The 23492-nt window shown below is 43.2% G+C and overlaps 1 protein-coding gene across 1 annotated transcript in view; it reads right to left on the reverse strand.

The window, feature by feature from the left end:
• ISY1 (ISY1 splicing factor homolog) overlaps positions 1–23492 on the reverse strand; it is a 195148-nt gene that overhangs the window by 106936 nt on the left and 64720 nt on the right. Inside the window, exon 7 of the mRNA XM_069206637.1 lies at positions 21643–21760. Coding sequence (XP_069062738.1) covers positions 21643–21760 — 118 coding nt within the window. The remainder of the gene's footprint in view (positions 1–21642; positions 21761–23492) is intronic.

A 23492-nucleotide genomic window follows, 5' to 3' on the forward strand; every position in this document is an offset into this window, starting at 1 on the left:
GAGTATTATGTTTAGATTCCATGAAGGCACTGGAGGTGTTCTTGGTGGAATGATGCGTTTTAATCCTTCCATGAAGGCTTTGATAACAGGAACTCTAAATAGAGAGGTGTGTTGTATATTTTGCAAATACTCAGAAATTGCAGTGATATGTATTTTAATGGACGAAAGGGCTACATTTATTTTTGCAAATGAAGCAAATAACTCACAATGTCTTGTATTGACGCTGAAAGAGGGGCAATTTGTTTAGATTGACAGTAAAACACAAACCTTTTCCATTTGTTTGTATAACACTGCCTGGTAGTGAGTTTTCTTGATTGTTTAATTACTTCCATACATTCAGTTGGAAGTTGAAGATATCCAAACTCTATGACTTCAGGAGCCAAATCGCTAGATTGAGTATTTTGGGATCTGGATGCGTGATCATTTGTTTGTTTTACGTGAATAGATCTGGTCTGTTGGGGAGTTTGATATGTGGTACCACTGACAGATTTGACTGTGTTGTGTACCAGGGCTGACGTGCCCACGTTGGTGCTATAAGGTTGGTGCTATAAGTATGAGTTTGTTTTGACACAGTTTGTTGACTAGAAATGGAATGAGCGGGAGAGGGGGAAAAGCGTAAGCAAATATCCCTGACCAAGTCATCCATACAGCATTGCCCTTGGATAGAGGATGTGGGTACCTGGATGCGAAGTTTTGGCATTTTGCGTTTTCGCTGGTGGCGAATAGGTCTATGTCTGGCGTTCCCCAGTGGTGAAAGTATGTCTGAAGCACTTGGGGATGAATTTCCCACTTGTGTGTTTGTTGATGATCTCGGCTGAGAACATCTGTCAATTAGTTGTGTATTCCTGGAATGCATTGTGCTACCAGGTGAATTTTGTTGTGGATTACCCAATGCCAAATCTTTTGTGCTAGAAGAGACAGTTGAGACAAATGGGTCCCTCCTTGTTTGTTTAGGTAATACATCGTTGTCTTGTTGTCTGTTTTGATAAGAATTTTCTTGTGAGAGAGAAGAGGCTGAAAAGCTCGGAGTGCTAGGAATACGGCTAGCAATTCTAGGTGACTGATGTGAAATTGCTTGTGTTTGGTGTCCCATTGTCCTTGAATGTTGCGATTGTTGAGGTGTGCCCCTCATCCAATCATTGATGCATCTGTTGTATGGTCTGAGGCACAGGGTCTTGAAAAGGCTACCCTTTGTTTAGATTTGTGGAATTCCACCACTGAAGTGATATTCGTGTTTGGCGGTCTATCAACACTAGATTGTGAAGTTGACCCTGTGCCTGCGACCATTGCTGTGCAAGGCACTGTTGTAAAGGCTGCATGTTTAATCTTGCATTTGGGACAATGGTGATGCATGATGCCATCATGCCCAACAGTTTCATGACAAATTTGACCGTGTACTGTTGGCCTGGGTGAATTTGTGCTAATACATTGTGTAATGCTTGCACTCTTTGTGGACTTGGACTTGCAAGTGCTGTTTGTGTATTTAGTGTGGCTCCTAAATACTGTTGAATTTGCGCAGGTTGTAGGTGGGATTTTTGGTAGTTTATGGAGAACCCTAGAGTGTGTAGGGTTTGTATCACATAATGTGTATGGTTCTGACACTGTGTATGACTGATGGATTTTATTAGCCAATCGTCGAGATATGGGAAGACATGAATGTGTTGTCTTCTTAGGTAGGCAGCTACTACTGCTAGGCATTTTGTAAATACTCTGGGAGCTGTTGTTATCCCGAAGGGTAACACTTTGAACTGGTAATGTTTTCCCTGAATTACAAACCTGAGATATTTTCTGTGCGCTGGATGGATGGGTAAGTGAAAATACGCATCCTTGAGGTCCAATGTTGCCATGAAATCTTGCTGCTGTAGCAGTGGGACCACATCCTGTAGTGTTACCATGTGAAAGTGTTCTGACAGGATTTAAAGATTGAGAGTTCTGAGATCTAATATTGGTCTCAAGGTTCCGTGTTTTTTGAGAATAAGGAAGTACAGAGAGTAAACCCCTGTTCCTATCTGATCTTGTGGTACAAGCTCTATCGCTTGTTTGAGTAATAGCGATTTTCCTTCTTCTTGCAACATTGAGATATGTTGAGAGGAGAGTTTGTGTGGTTTTGGAGGTATATTTGGGGGTATTTGTGCAAATTCTATGCAATAACCATTGCGGATAATACCCAGCTGTCTGTTGTAATGGGTAGCCAATTGTTGTGGAACCTTTGCAGTCTTCCCCCCACAGGTGAGGTGTGAGTTGGGAAGAGATGGAGTAAGTCACTGTTTTGGCTGTGAGGCTTGTTTTGTTGGCTGATATTTTCCCCTGACTCTGGGGAATTGGCCTCTGTAATTACCTTTAAACCCACCTCGTTGGTATTGAGGTTGGTAGGTTGACTTTGATTGTGAGGTGGATGCCTCAGGTGTTTGTGCTCTAAAACCATCTATATATTGAGGTTTCTGAAAGGATCCCCTGTATTGTCTCGTATACAAAGCACCCATGGACTTAGCGGTGTCCGAGTCTTTTTTCATTTTCTCAATAGCCGTATCTACTTCAGAGCCAAAAAGCTGTTTTTGATTGAATGGCATATTAAGGACTGCCTGTTGAATTTCAGGCTTAAACCCTGACGACTGAAGCCATGCGTGTCTCTGTATAGTAATAGCAGTATTAATTGTTCTAGCTCCTGTGTCTGCTGAATCTAGGGCTGATCTAATTTGGTTATTGGTAATAGCCTGCCCTTCCTCGACTATTTGTTGTGCCCTTTTTTGTTGGTCTTTGGGGAGATGTTGTATGATATCCTTCATCTCGTCCCAGTGGGCCCTATCATACCTAGCCAATAGTGCTTGGGAGTTGGCTATCCTCCATTGGTTGGCTGCCTGCGATGCTACCCTTTTGCCATCAGCATAAAATTTTCTGCTCTCCTTGTCTGGTGGTGGTGCATCACCAGATGACTGGGAGTTGGCTCTCTTTCTGGCCACGCTTACAACTACAGAATCAGGAGGCAGTTCTTGTGTAATGAATGCCAGATCAGAGGGAGGTCGTTTATACTTTTTCTCCACTCTGGGAGTAATTATCCTGGCATTGACTGGCTCTTGAAATATCTGGTGTGCATGCTTTAACATGCCTGGAAGCATGGGAAAGGACTGGTGGGTAGTATGTGTGGAAGATAATGTGTTAAAGAGAAAATCATCCTCTAAGGGCTCTGCATGCATGGCGACATTGTGGTAGGATGCTGCCCTAGCCAGAACCTGAGTGTAACCGGTGCTATGTTCCAGTGGTGATGGTTCGGAGGGATAGCAGTCTGGGCTGTTATCAGGAATGGGATCTGGATCATAGAGAGCCCATGGATCCACATTGTCTTGTTGTGAATCGAAAGAATGTACAGGAGACTGTGCAGATGTGGGAGTAGTAGGTGGAGAGACAAGCAGGTGAGGAGACTGAGCAGGGGACTGAGGAGGTGAAAATTGTGTAGGCGGAGATCTTTGTTTAGGCTTTGGCACTTTAGCTGGTGGCTGAGCAGTGTCCAATTGTTCCTGAAAGGCCAGCTTCCTCTTAGGCTTCAGAGGAGGTGCAGTTATGATCTTGTCAGTGTCCTTGTGAATGTGAATTCTGGCTTGCCTTTCATCAATGTCCTCCATTTGTGTGTGTTCCTCTGAAAATCTATGGCTTTCTGTAAGTACTTTCGAAAGTCCATGTTCCTCCGTATAAACTGACCTTTTCGGCTCCAAAGCTGTTTTTTTCGGGATCGAAAGGCTGGGAGCGGATGTTGGCCTCGGCTTCTAAAGTGATTTTTGAGGCTTCAATTCGAAGGTTCGATGTCTGCTTGTTTCGGAGCCAGATCTTTTCGCGGGTCGAGCCATGGCCGTCCCGCAGTGGCGTTCCCAAGGCCTTATGATTGGGCTTGGCTGGGACAGGGGCAGGCGTGCTCACGTGCTGTTTTGCTGTGACGGGTCTGTCCTCCTCGGACTCCTGCTCGGAATCGGACCCTCGGACGGAGACTGCGGTGTGCATAATCTCCTCTTCCTCTACGTCGAGACGTTCGGTGCTCTTCAACACCATTTCCAGTCTTCGTGCTCTTCTGTCTCAGAGAGTTTTCTTCGAACTGAAGGATATGCACGCCACACAATTTTCCTCTCGAAGGTCTGGGGAGAGACGAGAGATTACAGACGAGATGTTGATCTGTATTTGGAAATTTGGCGTGGCACTGAGGATAAAAGCGGAATGGGGTCTGGTCCATGAGGCATCCACGCGGTCGGCCCGACCAGGCCAGAGTTGGGCGCAGGTGCCCTGATGGGCGAGTAAAGATGTTAGATCCGACGGTACCAAAGTGTCGATGAGAGATGATACGCGATCGAAACAATACCGATGAGAATTAACGAGTTATAGAACTTTCCGACTCAAACTATCGGAGCAAAAAGAAACATGTCTGAACCCGATGGCGGAAAGAAAACAATCTAACATGGAGTCGATGCCCATGCGCAATGGAGCCGAAGTGCAGGAGTCACTTGATCCAGGGACTCGAAAACACTTCTTCGAAGAAAAACAACTTGCAACACTCCGAGCCAAACACTAGATGGCAGAATATGCATAGCATGTGTATCTGCAGCTACACATGCCATCAAACATATATGTACACAAACACACACACAAAACATATAGCATATACTTGGTACTATATTAGTAAGACTTTCTGTAAGTAAGATTAAGATGATACTTCCATAACAAAGGCTTTCATTTGTTAATAACTTTGGCAACAGCTGATAAATGTGCAAGAAATGTAATAGATGCTTGATGCATCCAGCTCAGGTTCTTCATTTCAAGGTTTGTGCAAATTAATGGATGGGTTATGTGGTGTTGATAGCTGTACGTGGCAAATTTCAGTGAGTTTTGAATGCAAGATGAATCCACAATATTGCTCAAAATTAGTTGAGGATCTAACAACATCATGTAAAGTATGCAGCCTTCACTTGTAATCTGCAGATAATAAGTGATGGTGATTAATGCATGTAAATTGATGTCTGTGAACGTAATCCATGGAAGTCAGCATATCTAATTCCCAAGTTTTTGATGTTACGTGACTGTTTTTGACCCATCAGTCCAAATTTTCACCTGACTGGATCTGCAATCCGCATGGGAGAATGATGGACAGAAAAATCTAAAATGCTTGTAGTTTAATTCGAATTTGACTGGGCTGTAGAATGGCGAATGGTACAAATCAATTAGGCTTGCTAAAGATTTGAAATTGAGATCAAGTGTGGTGCTGTGGATCACCGTGACAGTGATATAAACAAATTTAACAATTGCAAGTGTAGTCATGTTTTAATCCCATTTTTCTTCCAAAATACAAAACAGACTTACCTCAAACAACAAAAAAAGTCACATTCCTGCTTCATGTCAAGTCTACTGTAAATCTAGCTGGTGATAATTTGAGTGAAAATCAACAAGAAGGGTTTTCTGCACTAACCCTTGAACCACTTGGGCCAATGTGCCAAATTGTTTTTTTTTTATTCCAAATTTGGCACAGACTAAGTTTCTTCCAAATTTGGCATGGATATTTATGCATTAAGAGTTATTATATTCCCCAACATCTGATAGTTTACACTAAGCATAAGACATGCCTCAATACAAAATATATAATTTTCAATCAGATCATGTTGTACATGACACTAGGACCACTGCGCTGTTCAATAAAGAAGCGTTTGAGATACAAAGATTGGACAGGCATAATATTGCAGTTGTCACCACAGGCACCTTTTTTGTGATACCACCTATCAAATTCGAAGTTGAGATCTTTCCGAAGTCTACACAATTCACTTTCTTACTGTCAAAAAGGAGAATAGTGAACCACAGACTAGTAGGAAAGGCAACAAAAAATACAAGATGCGCAATGTAGTCAAGTGGTCAGTTGCTGTGGCGATACATTTTAAATTAGCATGCAGAGATGTCAAACTTGCTGAATACCTCACAGACTGGCAATCATTTTTATACAACCCGCCTGACGACCTGCCACCCTAAATTACAGTATTTGACAATCATCTTTCATCCTGTGGAGGAAAATGCTATGCTGTAATGTTGAGACTCATGGCCACCACAACATCTGCTGTGTCTTGAAAAATTCTCCTTTTCCTACACAGATAGCTCAAATGTTTGAATACTGATTTACTTTGTAGGAATACATTAATGAAGCTAAAGTGAAGAAAAACAGAAGGATTCTGGGTAAACCAATAATAGCTTCACATGCCTATGGATAAATATCTCTCAAAACTGCATTATCTTATTAGTCTACAGGAGATCTTATTAAATTAAAATGTGTTAAAGACAGAAGGTATACCTCCTTACTCTGTAAAGTCACAGACTTCCTTTGAAAACTGCCATATATATTATAAATTGTAACTCAAACCACAGCAAAGGGTGTAGCTACCTGGCAGAAGAGAATAAACAATGTCCTCAGAGCAACAAACCTAAATGCTGCAAAAACGGATTCCATATCTGAGGGTGTGAGGAAATTGGCTTTTTGCAAGTCCCCCCACCCCGCCACACTTTTTGGCCCCATTCTGACTATTAGCTGCTGGTTTTTCAACTCAGAGTGCACTGAGCCCTGCTAACCAGACCTCAGTGCCACTGTTCTATCCCATTAGAAAGTGTACATTGAATTGGCTACTCCCAATCGCCATACATTGACTTACTTGTAAGTATATGGTACAAACGGTACCCAGGGCATGTACGATGGAGTGTCCACTAAACACTGCAGCACTGATTGTGCTACCCTGCGTGGGTAAAATTTCATTACAACTCCCAGCCTGCCACTGCAGCCTGGAAGAGCAGTTTTAAAACTGCTAGTTTAACCATTTACACCAGTCACATAACAATACATAGAAGTCTCCCCTAAGGAAATCCTATACAGCCCAAAGACAGAGAGCTGTAAATTAATAAGTATGATATATACTTTTAATATGTCAGAACAGCAAACTTCCAAATTGTCGTCTTTGCTATGGAAAAGTCAGTAGGCCCATTAGCTAACATAGAATTACCGGCTGAAACCTCAGTCCGATTAACCTCTGAATGCGACTATAAAAATGGGTACTTTAAAGTATCAAATTAATCATGCATTAAACCCAACTTGATGTCCAATCCAAATTTAATGTCATTTTCAAGGAAAGGAAAGTTTTAGAAAGTTGCTGCTCTGTTACCCAGTTTGTCCAGTGGCCTTGTACAGTTGCTGGCCACCAGACAGCTTTCTGAGCACTGGGGAGTAGAACAAAAACTTTATTTGATTTTTTTTTTGCAAAATCATATGTGCACAATACAATCAATATACCAAGGTACATTGAGAACAAATAAAAAATCCACACATGGCTAAAAGTAAACACATTTTAAAATACCTTAAAATCAGGGAACCTTAGTAATTCATGTTAACCTGAGATAATGTGCTAAGTGCCAAAATGGTCTGCCTAACAGTAAAACCAGTATGCAGCCTATACAGAAATAAAAGAAAGTTGGAAAACTAAAAACTTGCCCTAAAAACACCAACCAGAAACCAAGACACAAAAACACAATTTTGGTGTGGATAAAAGTCGTAAGTATAAAAACGTGGGTCTAATCCATCTAAAACCTATTAGCAATAAAAGGGGCCTAATATTCCTGTGGCGGAGAGAGGTAAATCTGGGACACATAAGCACACGTGCACTGTGTCACAAGCTAATACATTATCACACATACAAGGGGGCAGATTAGGTGGTTTACACCATACCCCACTTGGAAACAGAAGCTGATAGAAGGTGTCTCGTCTGCGATAAGTCAGAAGACGTTTATGAAAATGGGGCATTACCAAAAGTATATAAGGCTCAATTCCCTTTACAGATTTGACCATTACTTATGAACTCGGAGACTGCTTGGTCAAAACTAAGGTCTCTCGATCTGCTTTCATCCTGAGACAAAAGGCCTGCTTTTCCCATGCAGTATTTTTTTTCCTAATTCCCTCAGGATCTGAAAAAACACCCGGACTACCTAAAATGTTAAAAGTCGATATTATATAATAAAGCCAAGGAATCTGAAATGCATTGTCCAAAGAAAAGCAATCCCGAAAAATGAGTCCGTATAGTTTCTACTCCTCCTTGTACCAAACTGAGCACCAAAGTAAAAGGGAACGTAAACAAGTACAATAAGAAATACATTTCGTACCTAGTTCCTCATGTACAAATTCCTCTGGAGTGCTTTCTGTCCCACAGCTAAAAGATCCCTCAAAAACATATTTTACATGATCTGAATATTTTCGATAGTGGCGTAGCCCCAGATCTCACTTCCAAATGTTGCCATGGGAATACATTTGGCCTTAAATACATCCAGCATTACTTTTAGAGGCCTGTGCCCAAGGCGACTGGCATAATTACTCAGGCCAGACAGTTTTTTTTTTTAGGCAGCCTAATTTTATTTTATTTTTTCAAATCAAAAGTTGCCAGCTGAGACTCTACTTTAATTAAATCCCCAAATAGGAGACATTTGTCATACTGCCCAGGGTCTGACCCTGGGCTAAACGTCTGGCACCTTTCGTATTCTTAGGACCTACCACTATAAAATGGAATTTGTTAAGCTTATGGATAGATCCATATTATCCATAAAAGTAATAAATAAATCTAAAAGTTGCTGAAGACTTCTGGCTGTATGAGCGATTAAAACCACATCGTCGACGTATAAAAGCATGGAAATTGGCCTGCGACCGACTCTGTTTACATCCAGGCCACTATTGGGAAGCATCCCCTCCAAATTAATAATAAACATAATGAATAAAAAAGAGCAAGGATACAGCTCTGTCATAACCTCTTTTTAAGTAAAAAGGCTGGGCGCACTCACCATGGGTTCCGTATCTGACTACCCATGTCATGCCTGTATGAAAGTCTCTCCTAAAGTTAACAAGAACTGGTCCTACCACCATGGACCCCAGCTCAGCCCAAAGCTTTTCACGGTTAACTTTGTCAAATGCTGAGCTGCGGTCAATGAAGGCCAAATCTACCAAACCTTTTCTAGTCACAGTGCATTTGGAGATAAATAGATACAGATTTAAATTTTGCTCCACATTGCCCCTTCAGGGTCTAAACCCATACTGAAGGTCAGACAAGATGCTATTCCCATTGTCCCAGCTAGTCAGTTTCTCCACGATAACACTCCCTATTACTTTGTCTTCTATGTCCAAAAGAGAAATTGGCCTGCAACAGACTGGAACACTTCTAGCTCCTTTTTATATACTGGGTGTAGGAAGTTGGCTCTGTATGCAATATTTCAAAGTAAGGAATAGTATGCACAGAGTCCAATGGTTCCCCTTAGAGGTAAGATAGTGGCAAAAAGAGATAATACTAATGCTCTATTTTGTGGTAGTGTGGTCGAGCAGTAGGCTTATCAAAGGAGTAGTGTTAAGCATTTGTTGTACATACACAAGCAATAAATGAGGAACACACACTCAAAGACAATCCCAGGCCAATAGGTTTTTGTATAGAAAAATATATTTTCTTAGTTTATTTTAAGAACCACAGGTTCAAATTTTACATGTAATACTTCAAATGAAAGGTATTGCAGGTAAGTACTTTAGGAACTTTGAATAATCACAATAGCATATATACTTTTCAAATAAATCACATATAGCTATTTTAAAACTAGACAGTGCAATTTTCACAGTTCCTAGGGGGACTAAGAGTTTGTTAGTTCTTGCAGGTAAGTAAACCACCTACGGGGTTCAAGTTTGGGTCCAAAGTAGCCCACCGTTGGGGGGTTCAGAGCAACCCCAAAGTTACCACACACGCAGCTCAGGGCCGGTCAGGTGCAGAGTTCAAAGTGGTGCCCAAAACGCATAGGCTTCAATAGAGAAGGGGGTGCCCCGGTTCCAGTCTTCCAGCAGGTAAGTACCCGTGTCTTCGGAGGGCAGACCAGGGGGGTTTTGTAGGGCACCAGGGGGGACACAAGTTAGCACAGAAAGTACACCCTCAGCAGCACAAGGGCGGCCGGGTGCAGTGTGCAAACACGCGTCGGGTTTCCAATGTAAATCAATGGGAGACCAAGAGGTCTCTTCACCGATGCAGGCAGGCAAGGGGGGGCTCCTCGGGGTAGCCACCACCTGGGCAAGGTAGTGGGCCTCCTGGGGGTCACTCCTGCACTGGAGTTCCGATCTTTCAGGTCCTGGGGGCTGCGGGTGCAGAGTCTTTACCAGGCGTCGGGATCTGTGAGTCAGGCAGTCGCGGTCAGGGGGAGCCTCGGGATTCCCTCTGCAGGCGTCGCTGTGGGGCCCAGTGGGGGCAACTCTGGCTACTCACAGTCTTGTAGTCGCCGGGGAGTCCTCCCTGAAGTGTTGTTTCTCCACGAGTCGAGCCGGGGGCGTCGGGTGCAGAGTAGCAAGTCTCACGCTTCCGGCGGGAAACGCAGTTGTCTTGAAGTTGCTTCTTTGGAAACAAAGTTGCAGTCTTGGGTGAACAGAGCCGCTGTCCTCAGGAGTTTCTTGGTCCTTCTAGAGCAGGGCAATCCTCTGAGGATTCAGAGGTCGCTGGTCCTGGGGAAAGCGTCGCTGGAGCAGTGTCTTTTAGAAGTGGGGAGACAGGCCGGTAGAGCTGGGGCCAAAGCAGTTGGTGTCTCCGTCTTCTCTGCAGGGTTTTTCAGCTTAGCAGTCCTCTTCTTCTTAGGTTGCAGGAATCTCAGTTCCTAGGTTCAGGGGAGCCCCTAAATACAGAATGTAGGGGTGTGTTTAGGTCAGGGAGGGTAGTAGCCAATGGCTACTAGCCCTGAGAGTGGCTACACCCTCTTTGTGCCTCCTCCCAAGGGGAGGGGGTCACATTCCTATCCCTATTGGGGGGATCCTCCATCTGCAAGATGGAGGATTCCTAAAAGTCAGAGTCACTTCAGCTCAGGTTGCCTTAGGGGCTGTCCTGACTGGCCAGTGACTCATCCTTGTTTTTCTCATTATCTCCTCCGGCCTTGCCGCCAAAAGTGGGGCCGTGGCCGGAGGGGGCGGGCAACTCCACTAGCTGGAATGCCCTGTGGTGCTGTAACAAAGGGGGTGAGCCTTTGAGGCTCACCGCCAGGTGTTACAGCTCTTGCAAGGGGGAGGTGATAAGCATCTCCACCCAGTGCAGGCTTTGTTACTAGCCACAGAGTGACAAAGGCACTCTCCCCATGTGGCCAGCAACATGTCTCGAGTGTGGCAGGCTGCTAAAACCAGTCAGCCTACACGGGTAGTTGGTTAAGGTTTCAGGGGGCATCTCTAAGGTGCCCTCTGGGGTGTATGTTACAATAAAATGTACACTGGCATCAGTTTGCATTTATTGTGCTGAGAAGTTTGATACCAAACTTCCCAGTTTTCAGTGTAGCCATTATGGTGCTGTGGAGTTCGTGTTTGACAGACTCCCAGACCATATACTCTTATGGCTACCCTGCACTTACAATGTCTAAGGTTTTGCTTAGACACTGTAGGGGCACAGTGCTCATGCACTGGTGCCCTCATCTATGGTATAGTGCACCCTGCCTTAGGGCTGTAAGGCCTGCTAGAGGGGTGACTTATCTAGACTGCATAGGCAATGTGAGGTTGGCATGGCTCTTTCAGGGGAGTGCCATGTCGACTTACTCGTTTTGTCCTCACCAGCACACACAAGCTGGCAAGCAGTGTGCCTGTGCTGAGTGAGGGGTCCCCAGGGTGGCATAAGACATGCTGCAGCCCTTAGAGACCTTCCCTGGCATCAGGGCCCTTGGTACCAGGGGTACCAGTTACAAGGGACTTACCTGGATGCCAGGGTGTGCCAATTGTGTAAACAAAAGTACAGGTTAGGGAAAGAACACTGGTGCTGGGGCCTGGTTAGCAGGCCTCAGCACACTTTCAAATCAAAACTTAGCAACAGCAAAGGCAAAAAGTCAGGGGGTAACCATGCCAAGGAGGCATTTCCTTACACTGGGATTATTAAGGACTGTCGCTAGGCTTCTGGAAAGGATCCCCAGATGGCCACATTGATACGTATGGTGAGAATAAGGGCCCATATTTCAAAAAAATATTTCAATAGGTCTCCTGGGACCCCCACTCGCGCCCAGCGGAGTAGTGTGAATGACTCCGAGGCTCAGAAACAGCAGAATCCTGCTACAGAGGAAGGTGTTACCTCCCCCTATAAGGAAGGAAGCCACACAGGGTGGTGGCCCAAAAGGTAAGGTTCAAATGGGAAGGCGTCTTATGGGGGCAAATGGAGATCACACTCCTTTAGGGCTGCCCCTGTGTTGAGGTAGACAGGCTGACGGCGGGAACAGAGAAGGGAAACCACAAGCCAAACCATTATTTTCCTCAGGCATGTAGCCCACAAGTAGCAACACCTCTAGATTGGGTTATCAACCTCTTAACATTGAAGACGTGTGCAGACATTTTGAGAGTGGGCAGAATAGTGTTCTCTGGGATTGGTAGATGCCATACAAAGCCGGAGGTTTTTCGCAGGGCAAAAAGGTTCCTGGTAGTCCATTGGCTAGGGACCAATAATTCCCCCAGCACACTTTCGGAGTATAAATATGGCAGCCTTGGCACCCTGGACCTTGGATCATGATAGAACTAGCGAAAGGACTGAAAAGGGCTGCCCCGCTGACCCCTGAACATGGCAAAGGGAGGCTGCACCAAGTGCTGGACTGCACCTACCCCACCTTGGGCTAGTAAAGACAACACTGTGTCTGTGGCGTCCAGCTCATGGAAAAGGAGCTGGAAGCGTCAGTCGGCTGACCACCTGGAACCAGCACCAGGGTCATCAAAGCTGAAGCAGCCCCACTGGCAAGTCAGTAGCAATATTATTCGAATCACCGCTGACGGGCAACCCAAGAAACCGATCTGCAACAGACAAAAGCTGCTACCGACCCTGCTGGTCCCAGGAGTGTCGTCTGATTCCAGATTGGTTGCCAAAGATGGACACCAATGCTCAACAAAGGATATTTCTGCACCTGCTGTGTATGGAGACCGGTAGTCCAGCCGCAGCTTGCCTTCTACTGGCTCAAAGAGGACTTCAAGGGACAATGACCCCAGTGGCCAGTCACCCACCTTACCCTTGGACCGAAAAGTAACAGCAAGGATGCCTGCATCAACCACACAGCACCCACAGCATCAGGAGCACTCCATAGAAGTCTATAGGTGTGACAGCTTTCCATGGGTGGTGAGGGAAAATTACACATGCTCTCAATAGAGTAGGAATTAAGAGGTATTTTCCTTAGATTGTTATGGCTTTCCTGAATCTTGTAACAGGGACATGGTTATGCCTACTATTTTATTGCATGCAGTAAAGGATCAAAATGTATGCACAGTGATTGTGCACCTAGAAAAACCAGAGAACCAGATGGAGTAAATCTTGTTGGGCTCCCATTACAAGTCACTCTTAATCCCAGATGAGCTCAGTAACTAGGGTTTCCCAGCCCTTAAGGATTATGACTAATGCATTAAAACCTGGGGGACCGTACAACTTACCCTGGGGACTCGGCTACTTTGGAACGTAATGATCAGAGGACTTAGAAGCAGTAAATCTGATTCACCTCATTATTCCCCATTTCTTAGTGAATCCTCAGGGTCTTCAAAGAAATGTCTAACTACACGGACAGTAAAAAATAAATCTGAGTGAGGTGCTTTATGTAAGCAATAATAGACAAATGAAACTAGTAAGGAAAAATATTAAAGACTTGAGGGCGTCACAAGTTAACTAGGGAGGAACTGCCTTCTCCATGTCAATGAAGGTTTCACCCTTTCTGTATACAATTGATGCAAAAGCTTTTTAACTTCAAGGAGAAGTATCTTCTACTAACTAATCTCTTTACTTCTTTTCGTATCTGGTGCAACATCTAAAGTTCCTTGAGAGAAATCAGATGAAGTCCCTGTGGTTATAGAACAGTCCTGACCATTCAAAACCATCCAGCATGGCCTATTTGGGTAGCACCTGTTGGAAGACCAGATGGGAGATTTGGTAATCTCTTCACTTCAATTTCTGTATTACTCTTGAGTGGGAGGAAAAACGTAAATACATTTCTCTGACTGGAACATCTGTAGGATATATTCCACAACTTTGTGTTCTGAGAAAGCTGGTGCAAAGCTCAACCATATGCACCCTATGCCTTAACGAACATGGCACAACCAACTGTGGAACCACTCGCCGGACAAGCAGCTAGAGACAGCCACATGAGTGCCACGCTAACAGAATCAATGCATCTGCCCTTGGCTGACAGCCCACACATGCACCCCCCTAGAATGAAGATCATATGGCTCAGAGTACAGGGTGAACAGGCGAGATGAGTACACCCCTCCCCCCCTAGTAGCACAAAAATGAGGCTTTAGATGGGACCCCTAGAAAGCCTGAGAGAGTTCAATATCGGGGAGATGGATAGGTTCCCGCACCAAAAGTACCCTCAGGCAGTGTCTTAATTGCCAGTAACACCAAAGCTGCAATTGGGAAAGCATGAACTTCAATTTAAGCATCTCAACTGAACAAAAAGAGTCGCCCTCCAAGAGGTCCCTAACTGTCCTAATCCCCTGTTTTGCCCAAAGGGCCCAGGTAAAGGGGCACGGCAACAGTTACGCCCTCATTGGACCACACTGGTGTCCCCTTGTGGACCGCGTGGACTCCCTTGAGTCAATATGCCTCCTCCCACATCACCCAAGTAGCCCTCAAAGTTGGGGGGCAGGAGAAGGACCTCAGAACCTGTGCACTGAACAGGAGTCCCAAACCTGTGGGGCCATGGGCCACTTTGCGTTTCCAGGAGGTCCACTATAGAAAACTATTAAAAGGGGCCAAAAGGTAAGCAAACTAAAAGAGATAGTGCACAAGATAGTACATGCACATATCCGGCAAGTGAAGACACCCCACCCTAGTATCAGCATGCAGTTTTGCAGGTTCGAGCCGAGGCTTCCTGCCCGTCTAGACAACAACTTGATTTGTCTGTTAATGACGCAGAGCCAGTGTGGCGAGTTGTGGAGAGGCAGCATGCTGAAAACATAACTGAACAGGGAAGCCATGACCATTTTCATCAACTGGACTTTTCCACACAGGGAGACCTGTAGAGCAGGCCACAGAGTGAAGTCCTGATTCATTCAGGCTAAAAGAGGCTGGATGTTGTCCTGCACCATATTATGCAGACCTTACTGATCAGCATGCTTAAATACTTCAAATCCATCGTCTTCCACGTAAAGCCATACGTAGCTAGGAGGGATGGGGGTCACAGTATTTCAACAGAAGTGCTCTTGTACCCAGAGAAGACCATAAATGTATCTATCAAGGAGCTAAGATGCGGAACAGAAGCCCCTGGATCACTCAAAGACAACAGCATGTCACCAGCATAAAGCAGGATTTTGCATTTGCCTGCAGGGGTATCAATGCCTCAGATAAGGGCAGAACGGTAGACGCCAAGGGCTCCAATGCTAATAAAAACAAGAGCGGGGACAACGCACACTATTGTCTCGTCCCAATCAGGATGGGTAAGGTGCAAGACAAGTGGTTGCAACAGTCAATATGTGCTGTAGGAGACAAGTAAAGCCACCTGACCTTGGCCAAGAAGCTGCAACCCAACCTCACCCTGTCCAGTGTACGGAATAAGTACTTCTACTCTACCCTATCGAAAGCTTTCTCAGCTTCTAAAAACAGAAGGAGCCTATCACTCTTATTGATACGCACATGCTTAACAATGTTATATAGGAGGCGCACATGGTTACGAGAAGAATGGGCTGGCATGAAGCCCACTTGGGAGTCATAAAAATGGTTTGGGATCACCCACTTAAGGGGAGTCGCTAGGACCTTTGCAAGCATCTTCAAATCTGCACTGTGAAGTAATATGGAGCGGTAGCTTGCACAACTGGTAGGGTCCTTTTTAGGTCTCAGGAAGAGGCTAATAAGCCCTTTGTTGAACTCTGGGTGCAGGGTGGCAGCACCCTCCTACTCCCAGAAGAGTTTGTAGAGCAGGCAATCACCATGTCTTTGCAGAGTTTTAAAAAATCTGTTTGGAATCCATCGTCCCCTTGGGCCTTGTTATTGGACATGCTCACAATGGTTTCCAAAATCCAGTCCTCCGAAATATCACCCTCAAGGGCCTCCGACAAGGTGGGCAAACGCATGGCCCTGAAAAATTCCTGTTCCATGGTGCAATCATCCAGAGCACTCAAGCGGTAAACAGCACTGAGGAAATGGGCAAACGATTCCCTGATCTCCTCTGGGTGCATTAGTAGGACCTACATTTCCCCATGTCACCAGAATGGAGCTGCTAGCCACCTGCTGACCTGGTTAATATTTACTTTTAGCTTCAATACATTGTTGTTGTATTTTTGGTCTGGGTTGAGAAAGATTTCTGTCAACTGAACAACCAGAAGATTGGTACAACAAAGTGTACTGTGCACAATTACATCATCATTTTTCTTTATAGTATTCCCTCTACTGACAACATGAACACTGTACTGTAGCTTCACCATATTGGTTGCTGGTCCTTGTGGGGAGGCATCAGAGATGAATTACCCTTACTACCTGCATTCTGTTGTTTTGTTTGTGCAATGGCTTAAGGGATTCTTGTGCTTTATGCATGATCCCTCTACTTGGATATTTAATGTCACAAACATTTAGCCAGTATTGCATTGGATTTGTGTGAAATATGTAATGCTGGATCGGAAATATGTAAGAGGTCTTGGGACAGGCACTCAAAATATTGTTCTCACCGTCACAATATGATCCTTGAGGGGGGCAAAGCATACCCTGATATTAGCAGCAGTAATACCCAGAAGTTCCGACAAACTATAAGTTAATCTCTCTCTGACTTTTCTGTTTATAGTACGAGAGAGAGAGAGGAAGGAAGAAAGAAGGTTACAAGCAGTTATCTGCCTTTATTGAGGCTAATACAATTCTCCATCCTGCGGAGAAAGACTTCCACTCTTGTAGCAGAACTGAACTGATAATTATTGGCGCACTATGGGCCAGATGTATGAAGCCTGTTTGCATTTCTTAATGCCAGGATCGCTATATCAGGCCGTTAAGAAATGCAAACTGGGCTTTTCTTACATGCAAAGCTCTTTATGGAATCGCAAATTGCGATATCTACCCTGTAGAAATCACAATTTGCTATTCCCAGAATAGGAAATCACAAATAGGGATTCCTATTTGCGATTACGATTCTGATGTACTATGCATTTCCTAAATGCAATTTGGGAATTTAGGAGATGCAATTACCACAACTTGAAGTAATTGGGATCCAGGTGCAATAAAAAAAAAAAAATTAAAAAAAAAAAAAACACCTGAAGTGTTCTTTTAACAAAAAAACAAACAAAAAAAATTGCAATTTAGCTCGCACGCCCCTTAAGCATATGTGTGCTCTAAAGGTGCACCCCTATTTTTTGGGTGCACCAAGGGGGCCTTCTGCCCATTGCCATCCTTGGTTTTCCATTTTCTAAACAGCAATTTCCTAATAAGAAATCACTGTTTAGGAAATGCAAACCGGCCCCATTGACTCAAATGTAATGGGATTTCTTATTAACGATTTCTGAATAGCGATATCTATTTAGTAGGAATCACTATTCGCAAATCCGTATCTTAATAGATTGTATTTTGCATTTCTTAAATAGCGATTTCTATTTAAGACATGTAAAATTGCATTTTCATACATCTGGCCCAGGATGACTTTTGGCAAAATTTGGAGTAGAATTTTATAGCACTGATACTGCTGGATTTATCACCAGCCATTGACAATTTTGACTACCAGGTTCTTATCCCCAGGTTTGGCGATCTCAGTGTTAAGAGTTGCATCATTAGCCTGGGTTGGGGACTTAATGGACTCCAATATATTCTTCCTCATCTAGACCTCTTCGTTGCAGAGTCCCACAGTGCTCAATTTTGTCTCCTCTTCTATTTGAATTAGGTGTGCCAGTGGAACAAACAAGTTAATCTTTTAGCGTTTTGTATGCACAGTTGAAGCTGAAGGGAAATAATGATATTGACGCTCGCACTGTAGATGCACTAAATTGTCTAACTGCAGTCGACATTTAGATGTATATTGAAAGCGAATGGAGATAAGACTGAACTGTTCCTTTTAGAGTCAACACTCCTTTCCAAGATGTTTGCCCATTTGGCCGCAATCTTTTGCTAGTCCCCCAAACCAAACATTGGTTCCAAAAAAACATTTTATTTCAAACGCTGTACATCACCACAAATAAGTGCAGCGATCCGTTTTTTATTTATCTATCTGAGAGTGGTTCGCTGATTTAATCATTATAGTTACTTCCCCATAAGATTAAGATTATTAAACTTGTTTATTTAATTGCAGCTCGGTTACTGAAATTCCAGTTATTTAGAACTACCTTGGGCCTTGCTAGAGAATCTTTATATTGTACAACATGCAACAGCCTGAACTCTGCTGGGGCTATCCCGACAAGTTACGCCCTTTGTTTGCTTCACTGGCTGCCATTACGGCACATAAATCTATTTAAGTTAATGGGTGTCATACACAAATGTTTGATGCAGAAAATCGTTGCTTTTTTTTGGTATCTGTGACACACTAAAAGATAACGCTGGCCTATGTCTCTTACAAATTCTGAAAACTAAGCGTGCCTTGATCGTAATGAGAGCTTTAATCAAAGCAGCAACAGTACAATGTGATACTCTCATCTGAACCCTGCTCTCAGAGAAGAACTTGCTCAAGTTTCAAAAGGCACTAAGGGCCACACGTAGGAAGCATTTTGCATGTCGTAAACGTCGAATCAGGCCGTTTGCGACATGCAAAATGCAATTTGGGATGTACAGACCCATTTTGCGATTCGGAAAACTATTTACCGAATTGAAAAAAGGGTTTGCGAGTCGCAATTAGGAAGGGGTGTTCTCTTCCTAATTGCGAGTCGCAGTCCCATAAATGATTGTTTTGTGACCACGAGTGCGGCCGCAAAACAATCCCAGTTAGCATTAGTTTCAAACTGGTGCTAACCCATCCGCAAACGGGAAGCGTTCTCCATGGGACCTCTTCCCCTTTGTGAATGGAAGCAAAAACATTTTTTCAGAGCAGGCAGTGGTCCGTAAAAAGTACACTTTTAATTTCTTTTTCCTTTAAGGAAAATGGGCTGAAAAAAAAAACCTGCTTTATTTAAAAGCAGTCACGGTCATGGTGGTCTGCTGTCTCCAGCAGGCCACCATCCCTGTGAGGGCAGCCAGTCCCAAGGGGGTCGCAAATTGAGACCTACCTCTTGAGTAGTCATGAGGTAGGTCATTTGCGACCCCCTTGCGAATCGCAAACAGTGTTATTGACACTGATGAACGTAAGGCTTTGCGAGTCGCAAAACCTATTTGTCGTACATATGGCCCTTAATACCTAGTTTTACCCATATTTCCACTAAAAACCAGAGAGTAGAAGATTTGATATTAGTTTGATAGTACAAAGATGCCTCTGGAATACATGTGTGCCCTACAAAATCACAAACACAAAATACAACTACCAGAGAGGGAAACAATTTTCCTGCTTATGTGTCAATAACGCTTTCTGATGTAAGTGGGTGATTCAATGAATGGCCCGGAGGATGTAGAAACTGTGTGCTGGAAGGAATCACACTCCAATTTCAAAACTGTAATGAATGCCATGCATTAGAAAAAAAAAAAGTCTTAAGCAGATTTCAATCCTTATGATGGGTGCCTAAACGTGCTTGACTGAGCCCCAATAAGAAATTTCGGGTACTTCCTATGAGATGATCAAATTGGAATGTAGGCATCTTGTAAGTCTAACCTTCATAACCAGTTCTCTTCCTAAATCATGGGAATTATCTGTTAAGGGTCGACATCTTCATGGTTTCCATTATGATGTAGTTGTCAACATGTTGCAAATCCAGAAAAAGTAATATTAATGACTATTCTGTTATTAGACATTCTACTCCATCTAGGTAGCATATGATTGTAATGTCTTGTGGTAACAAGATTGGCTGATGGTACATGAGATGATGTCACCAGAGACATAACAGTTTGAAACTACAATTGTATGTATTTATTTGAATGATGTTAAACACCCAAGCATCCACTGAGATGGTGCTCCAAGGCCCTCCATCTCAAAAGAGTGCTTATCGGTGTGGTTCTGGTCTACACAAGAGTTCTTTTAAATTAGATTTTAGCCCTCTCCAAACTAATTTCATGTTTTTTTTCATAACCATAATCTCATCACCCTGGGAACCAAGAAATTTTTCCAGAGAACACAATCAATGAATTCTCAATTCAGAAACATAGACAGAGCCATTTATGGGTTGACAGATAGACTGCCATCAGTGCAGGTGAGATGGCGAGCATTCCCCTCGCGGTACCATCTTTTATTATTTTTGCCCATTTCATGTATCTTCCTTTTCAACTGCCATATGCAGGGGGTCAGTACCCAGATGGGCAGCCGGACCAGAGGCCTTGGTATTCTATAACAAGATCCTGTTTGCATCTAGGCCATTACCTCTGTGTGTCTCTCAACACCCACCAACACAATTTACCTGCTAAATATTCCTTAGTGTGCATACAATCATTGAGACACTATCGCCTCCTCTTTCAGGTACTCATGAGGTGGTTAATACTTTTGTGATTGCTTTCAGATGCCTCATATAACTGTTCGCAAATAATCATATTTGTGAATCTTTTTAGAATAACTAAAGAGATAAAAATTATATCTTTTTGACAGTAAATTCATGAGCCTCTATTTTAAGTGGCATCGTTTGCTTCCCTAAGTCTCCAAGTATATTAGCTGTACACAAACCTAATTATTTGTTCTGCTTAAATTGGATCTATGCCTTTGCCATCGAGGTATCTGCTGAGCTTTGATAACACAGAGCTTCATGAATATTAGTGAAGATTTTACAGCATATAATTATGGTGCACACTGGTTATTTATCAGTTTAGCATTAGTTTTGACTGCTGTACCTTAACTGCTCATGAGATAACTACTGGTAATAGGAAATAATAGACTCATTGTAAGATATTGTGTAACACTGGGTATTGTGCTTTCTGTACTTTCCATTGTTTTGATTTGTGGCGCACCGTTTTATGGTACACAGATGAGATATTAAAAGTGGGGTATTCACATAAACCTTGGATGAAAGTTTTACTCTACTGTAGCTGTGAGAAGTGTCTTACACTGCATTTAGACTTTTACCTGATCCCTCTCTTGAGAGGGACCTTGGACCACTTGCTGAGCTTCCCATGGAATCAAAGACACATAGTTGGGACCCACTTTCAGTCGTGGACATGAACTGATGACGATGACACCATATCTTTCCCGCTTGACACAGTGGCCCACTGTGGTCTCTACTACTTCACACTCCAGAGAACTAGGCCTGACATTGCTGTACTAGCCAAACCCTTTACCCTATCTTTGAAGAAGTAGTTTGCATATTGTAAACTAAGCTGTTAAGAAATCCTTTTTTAGTTTTGACTGTTCAATATGTTAGGAGATTACATTACAACGTCCTCCTATTAGGTGCGTCATGGACGTAAAACGACTTAAGAACATATACGATGAATTAACAAATGAGAGAACTCTGTCAGAAAAAACATTTAATCTGTGTCAATGCATGACTGAGATGTGGAGACAGTGCTTGGACAAAACAAATTCTGAGAGCAAGATAAATGCAACCCTATTACAACAATTAGGTGTTTCGTTAACGCCAGTTTACAAACAAACATGTCAGAATTTACTTACGTTCCTTCTCAAAGAGTTCTCGAACACCTGGCAAGTCCTTTGCTGCACCAAAATATTTGTAACCTCTGTTTCCTGGAACCTCCTTTCCTTCATGATCCAGCATTTTGGGACCAATCCTCTTTACAAATATGAAGAAAAAAAAAGGTAAAGTTACTTGGTATTTTCTTTCTGTGGCATGCCTATTGAGGAGTGGATACCATTACAAAAGTAGAGCATTTCATATTTAAATACGTTTTCATCATGCAGCCACATAGCAAAAATCTGGAATAGAATATTGGAGCACACATCTGGTACTTACATGATTACAGTATAGATACTAGTGAAGCAAACAAACTGGGTAATTACTGACAAATAAATGCTCTACATTTTCTGTTCATTAACATAACATATTTAAGTAAGATGATAATAACAATAACAATCATATAATCTGAAACAAATGCTTTACAAATATCAGCTATGGGTATGTTACCTGAAATGCCATTGAAGCACCTTGTTTGCATGATGAGTGTGTTCTAGGGCTAATAGGTAGTGACCTCTTGGCTTTTGCATAACAAGCTGGGATACCTTTAATGATCCATCTTGCTGTACTGGATTTAGTAAAGGGTTAAATTTATGAGGTGGAGAAAAAGCAATAAAAAGTTGTCTTGTCTTCCTAAAGGTTTTAGTTCTATCAATATAGAATATAAGCCCTCTTTTCATGTCTTAACGTGTCTTTCATCAACCTAATCAGGGTGTGGGGGAAAAAAAACATCAGGTCAATAGTTTGGTTGAGATGAATTCGAGATACTACTTTTGGTAGAAATTTTGAGTTGGTACGAAAAATAACCTTCTCTTTACATATCTGGAAAAGCATTCTAGCAAAGCTAATGCCTGGAGCTTACTTATTCGTCTTAGGGAGGTGTCAGAATGACTTGTGGAACAGGGTCCAGAAATGGCAGCTCTTTCAAAAGGTTGGTTTTGTTCCCCCATTGCAGAGAGCGAAAGGTGTGGTTGTCTACAAACACTAGATCCTCTAAATGGCCCTGTGCCTGAGACCATTAGAGTGAAAGGCATTCCGGCAATGGGCACATGTGAAGACGTGAACGTGGCACTATTGCAATGCAAGAAGTCAAAATTCCCAGGAGTTTCATGATTAATTTCACTGTGACCCGCTGATTGGGGCGGAAGTGAAAAAGTTGTGCTTGACAATTCTGTACTCTGTGCATTTGGGTAAGCTATGCCTAAGCTGTGTATGTATTATGGCCTTAAGGTAAGGCTGTACTTGAAGTGAGGTGAGATGCGACTTTTGAAAATTGATTGTGAATCCTAACAGGTGGAGCAAGTCAATTGTGGATCGAATATGGTCAAGACATTGATTGAGAGATATGGCTTTAAGCCAGTCGTCTAGGTCTGAGTACACACAAATCTTCTGTCTGTGGAGGTGAGTTGCTACTACCGCTAGACATTTTGTGAACATTGTTGGTGGTGTAGTGACCCCAAATGGGAGCAGTTGAATTGATAGTGCTGCCCTTCTATGACAAATCTGAAATATCTGTGAGGAGCTGGGTAAATAGGCGTCTTTTAGATCTAGCACTGATAGACAATCGCCCTGTTGTAGCAAGGGTAACATCTTGGAGTGTGACCATGTGAAAATGTTCTGATATGATGTAATGGTTTAGGGGTCTGATATCCAGTATGGGTTAGGGTGCCATCTTTTTGGGGGATAAGAAAGTAAAGGGAATACACCCCTGTTCTTTGATGCTAAATAGGAACTGACCCTATTGCTCCCTTTACAAGTCGAGATTGAACTTCTTGTTTGAGGATAGTGACCATATCCTGTGAGAGTGTGAAGTGGAGTATTTGGAGGTGTG

Source organism: Pleurodeles waltl, chromosome 9 (genome assembly GCF_031143425.1).
Source record: "Pleurodeles waltl isolate 20211129_DDA chromosome 9, aPleWal1.hap1.20221129, whole genome shotgun sequence".
Taxonomy (NCBI): Eukaryota; Metazoa; Chordata; class Amphibia; order Caudata; family Salamandridae; genus Pleurodeles; species Pleurodeles waltl.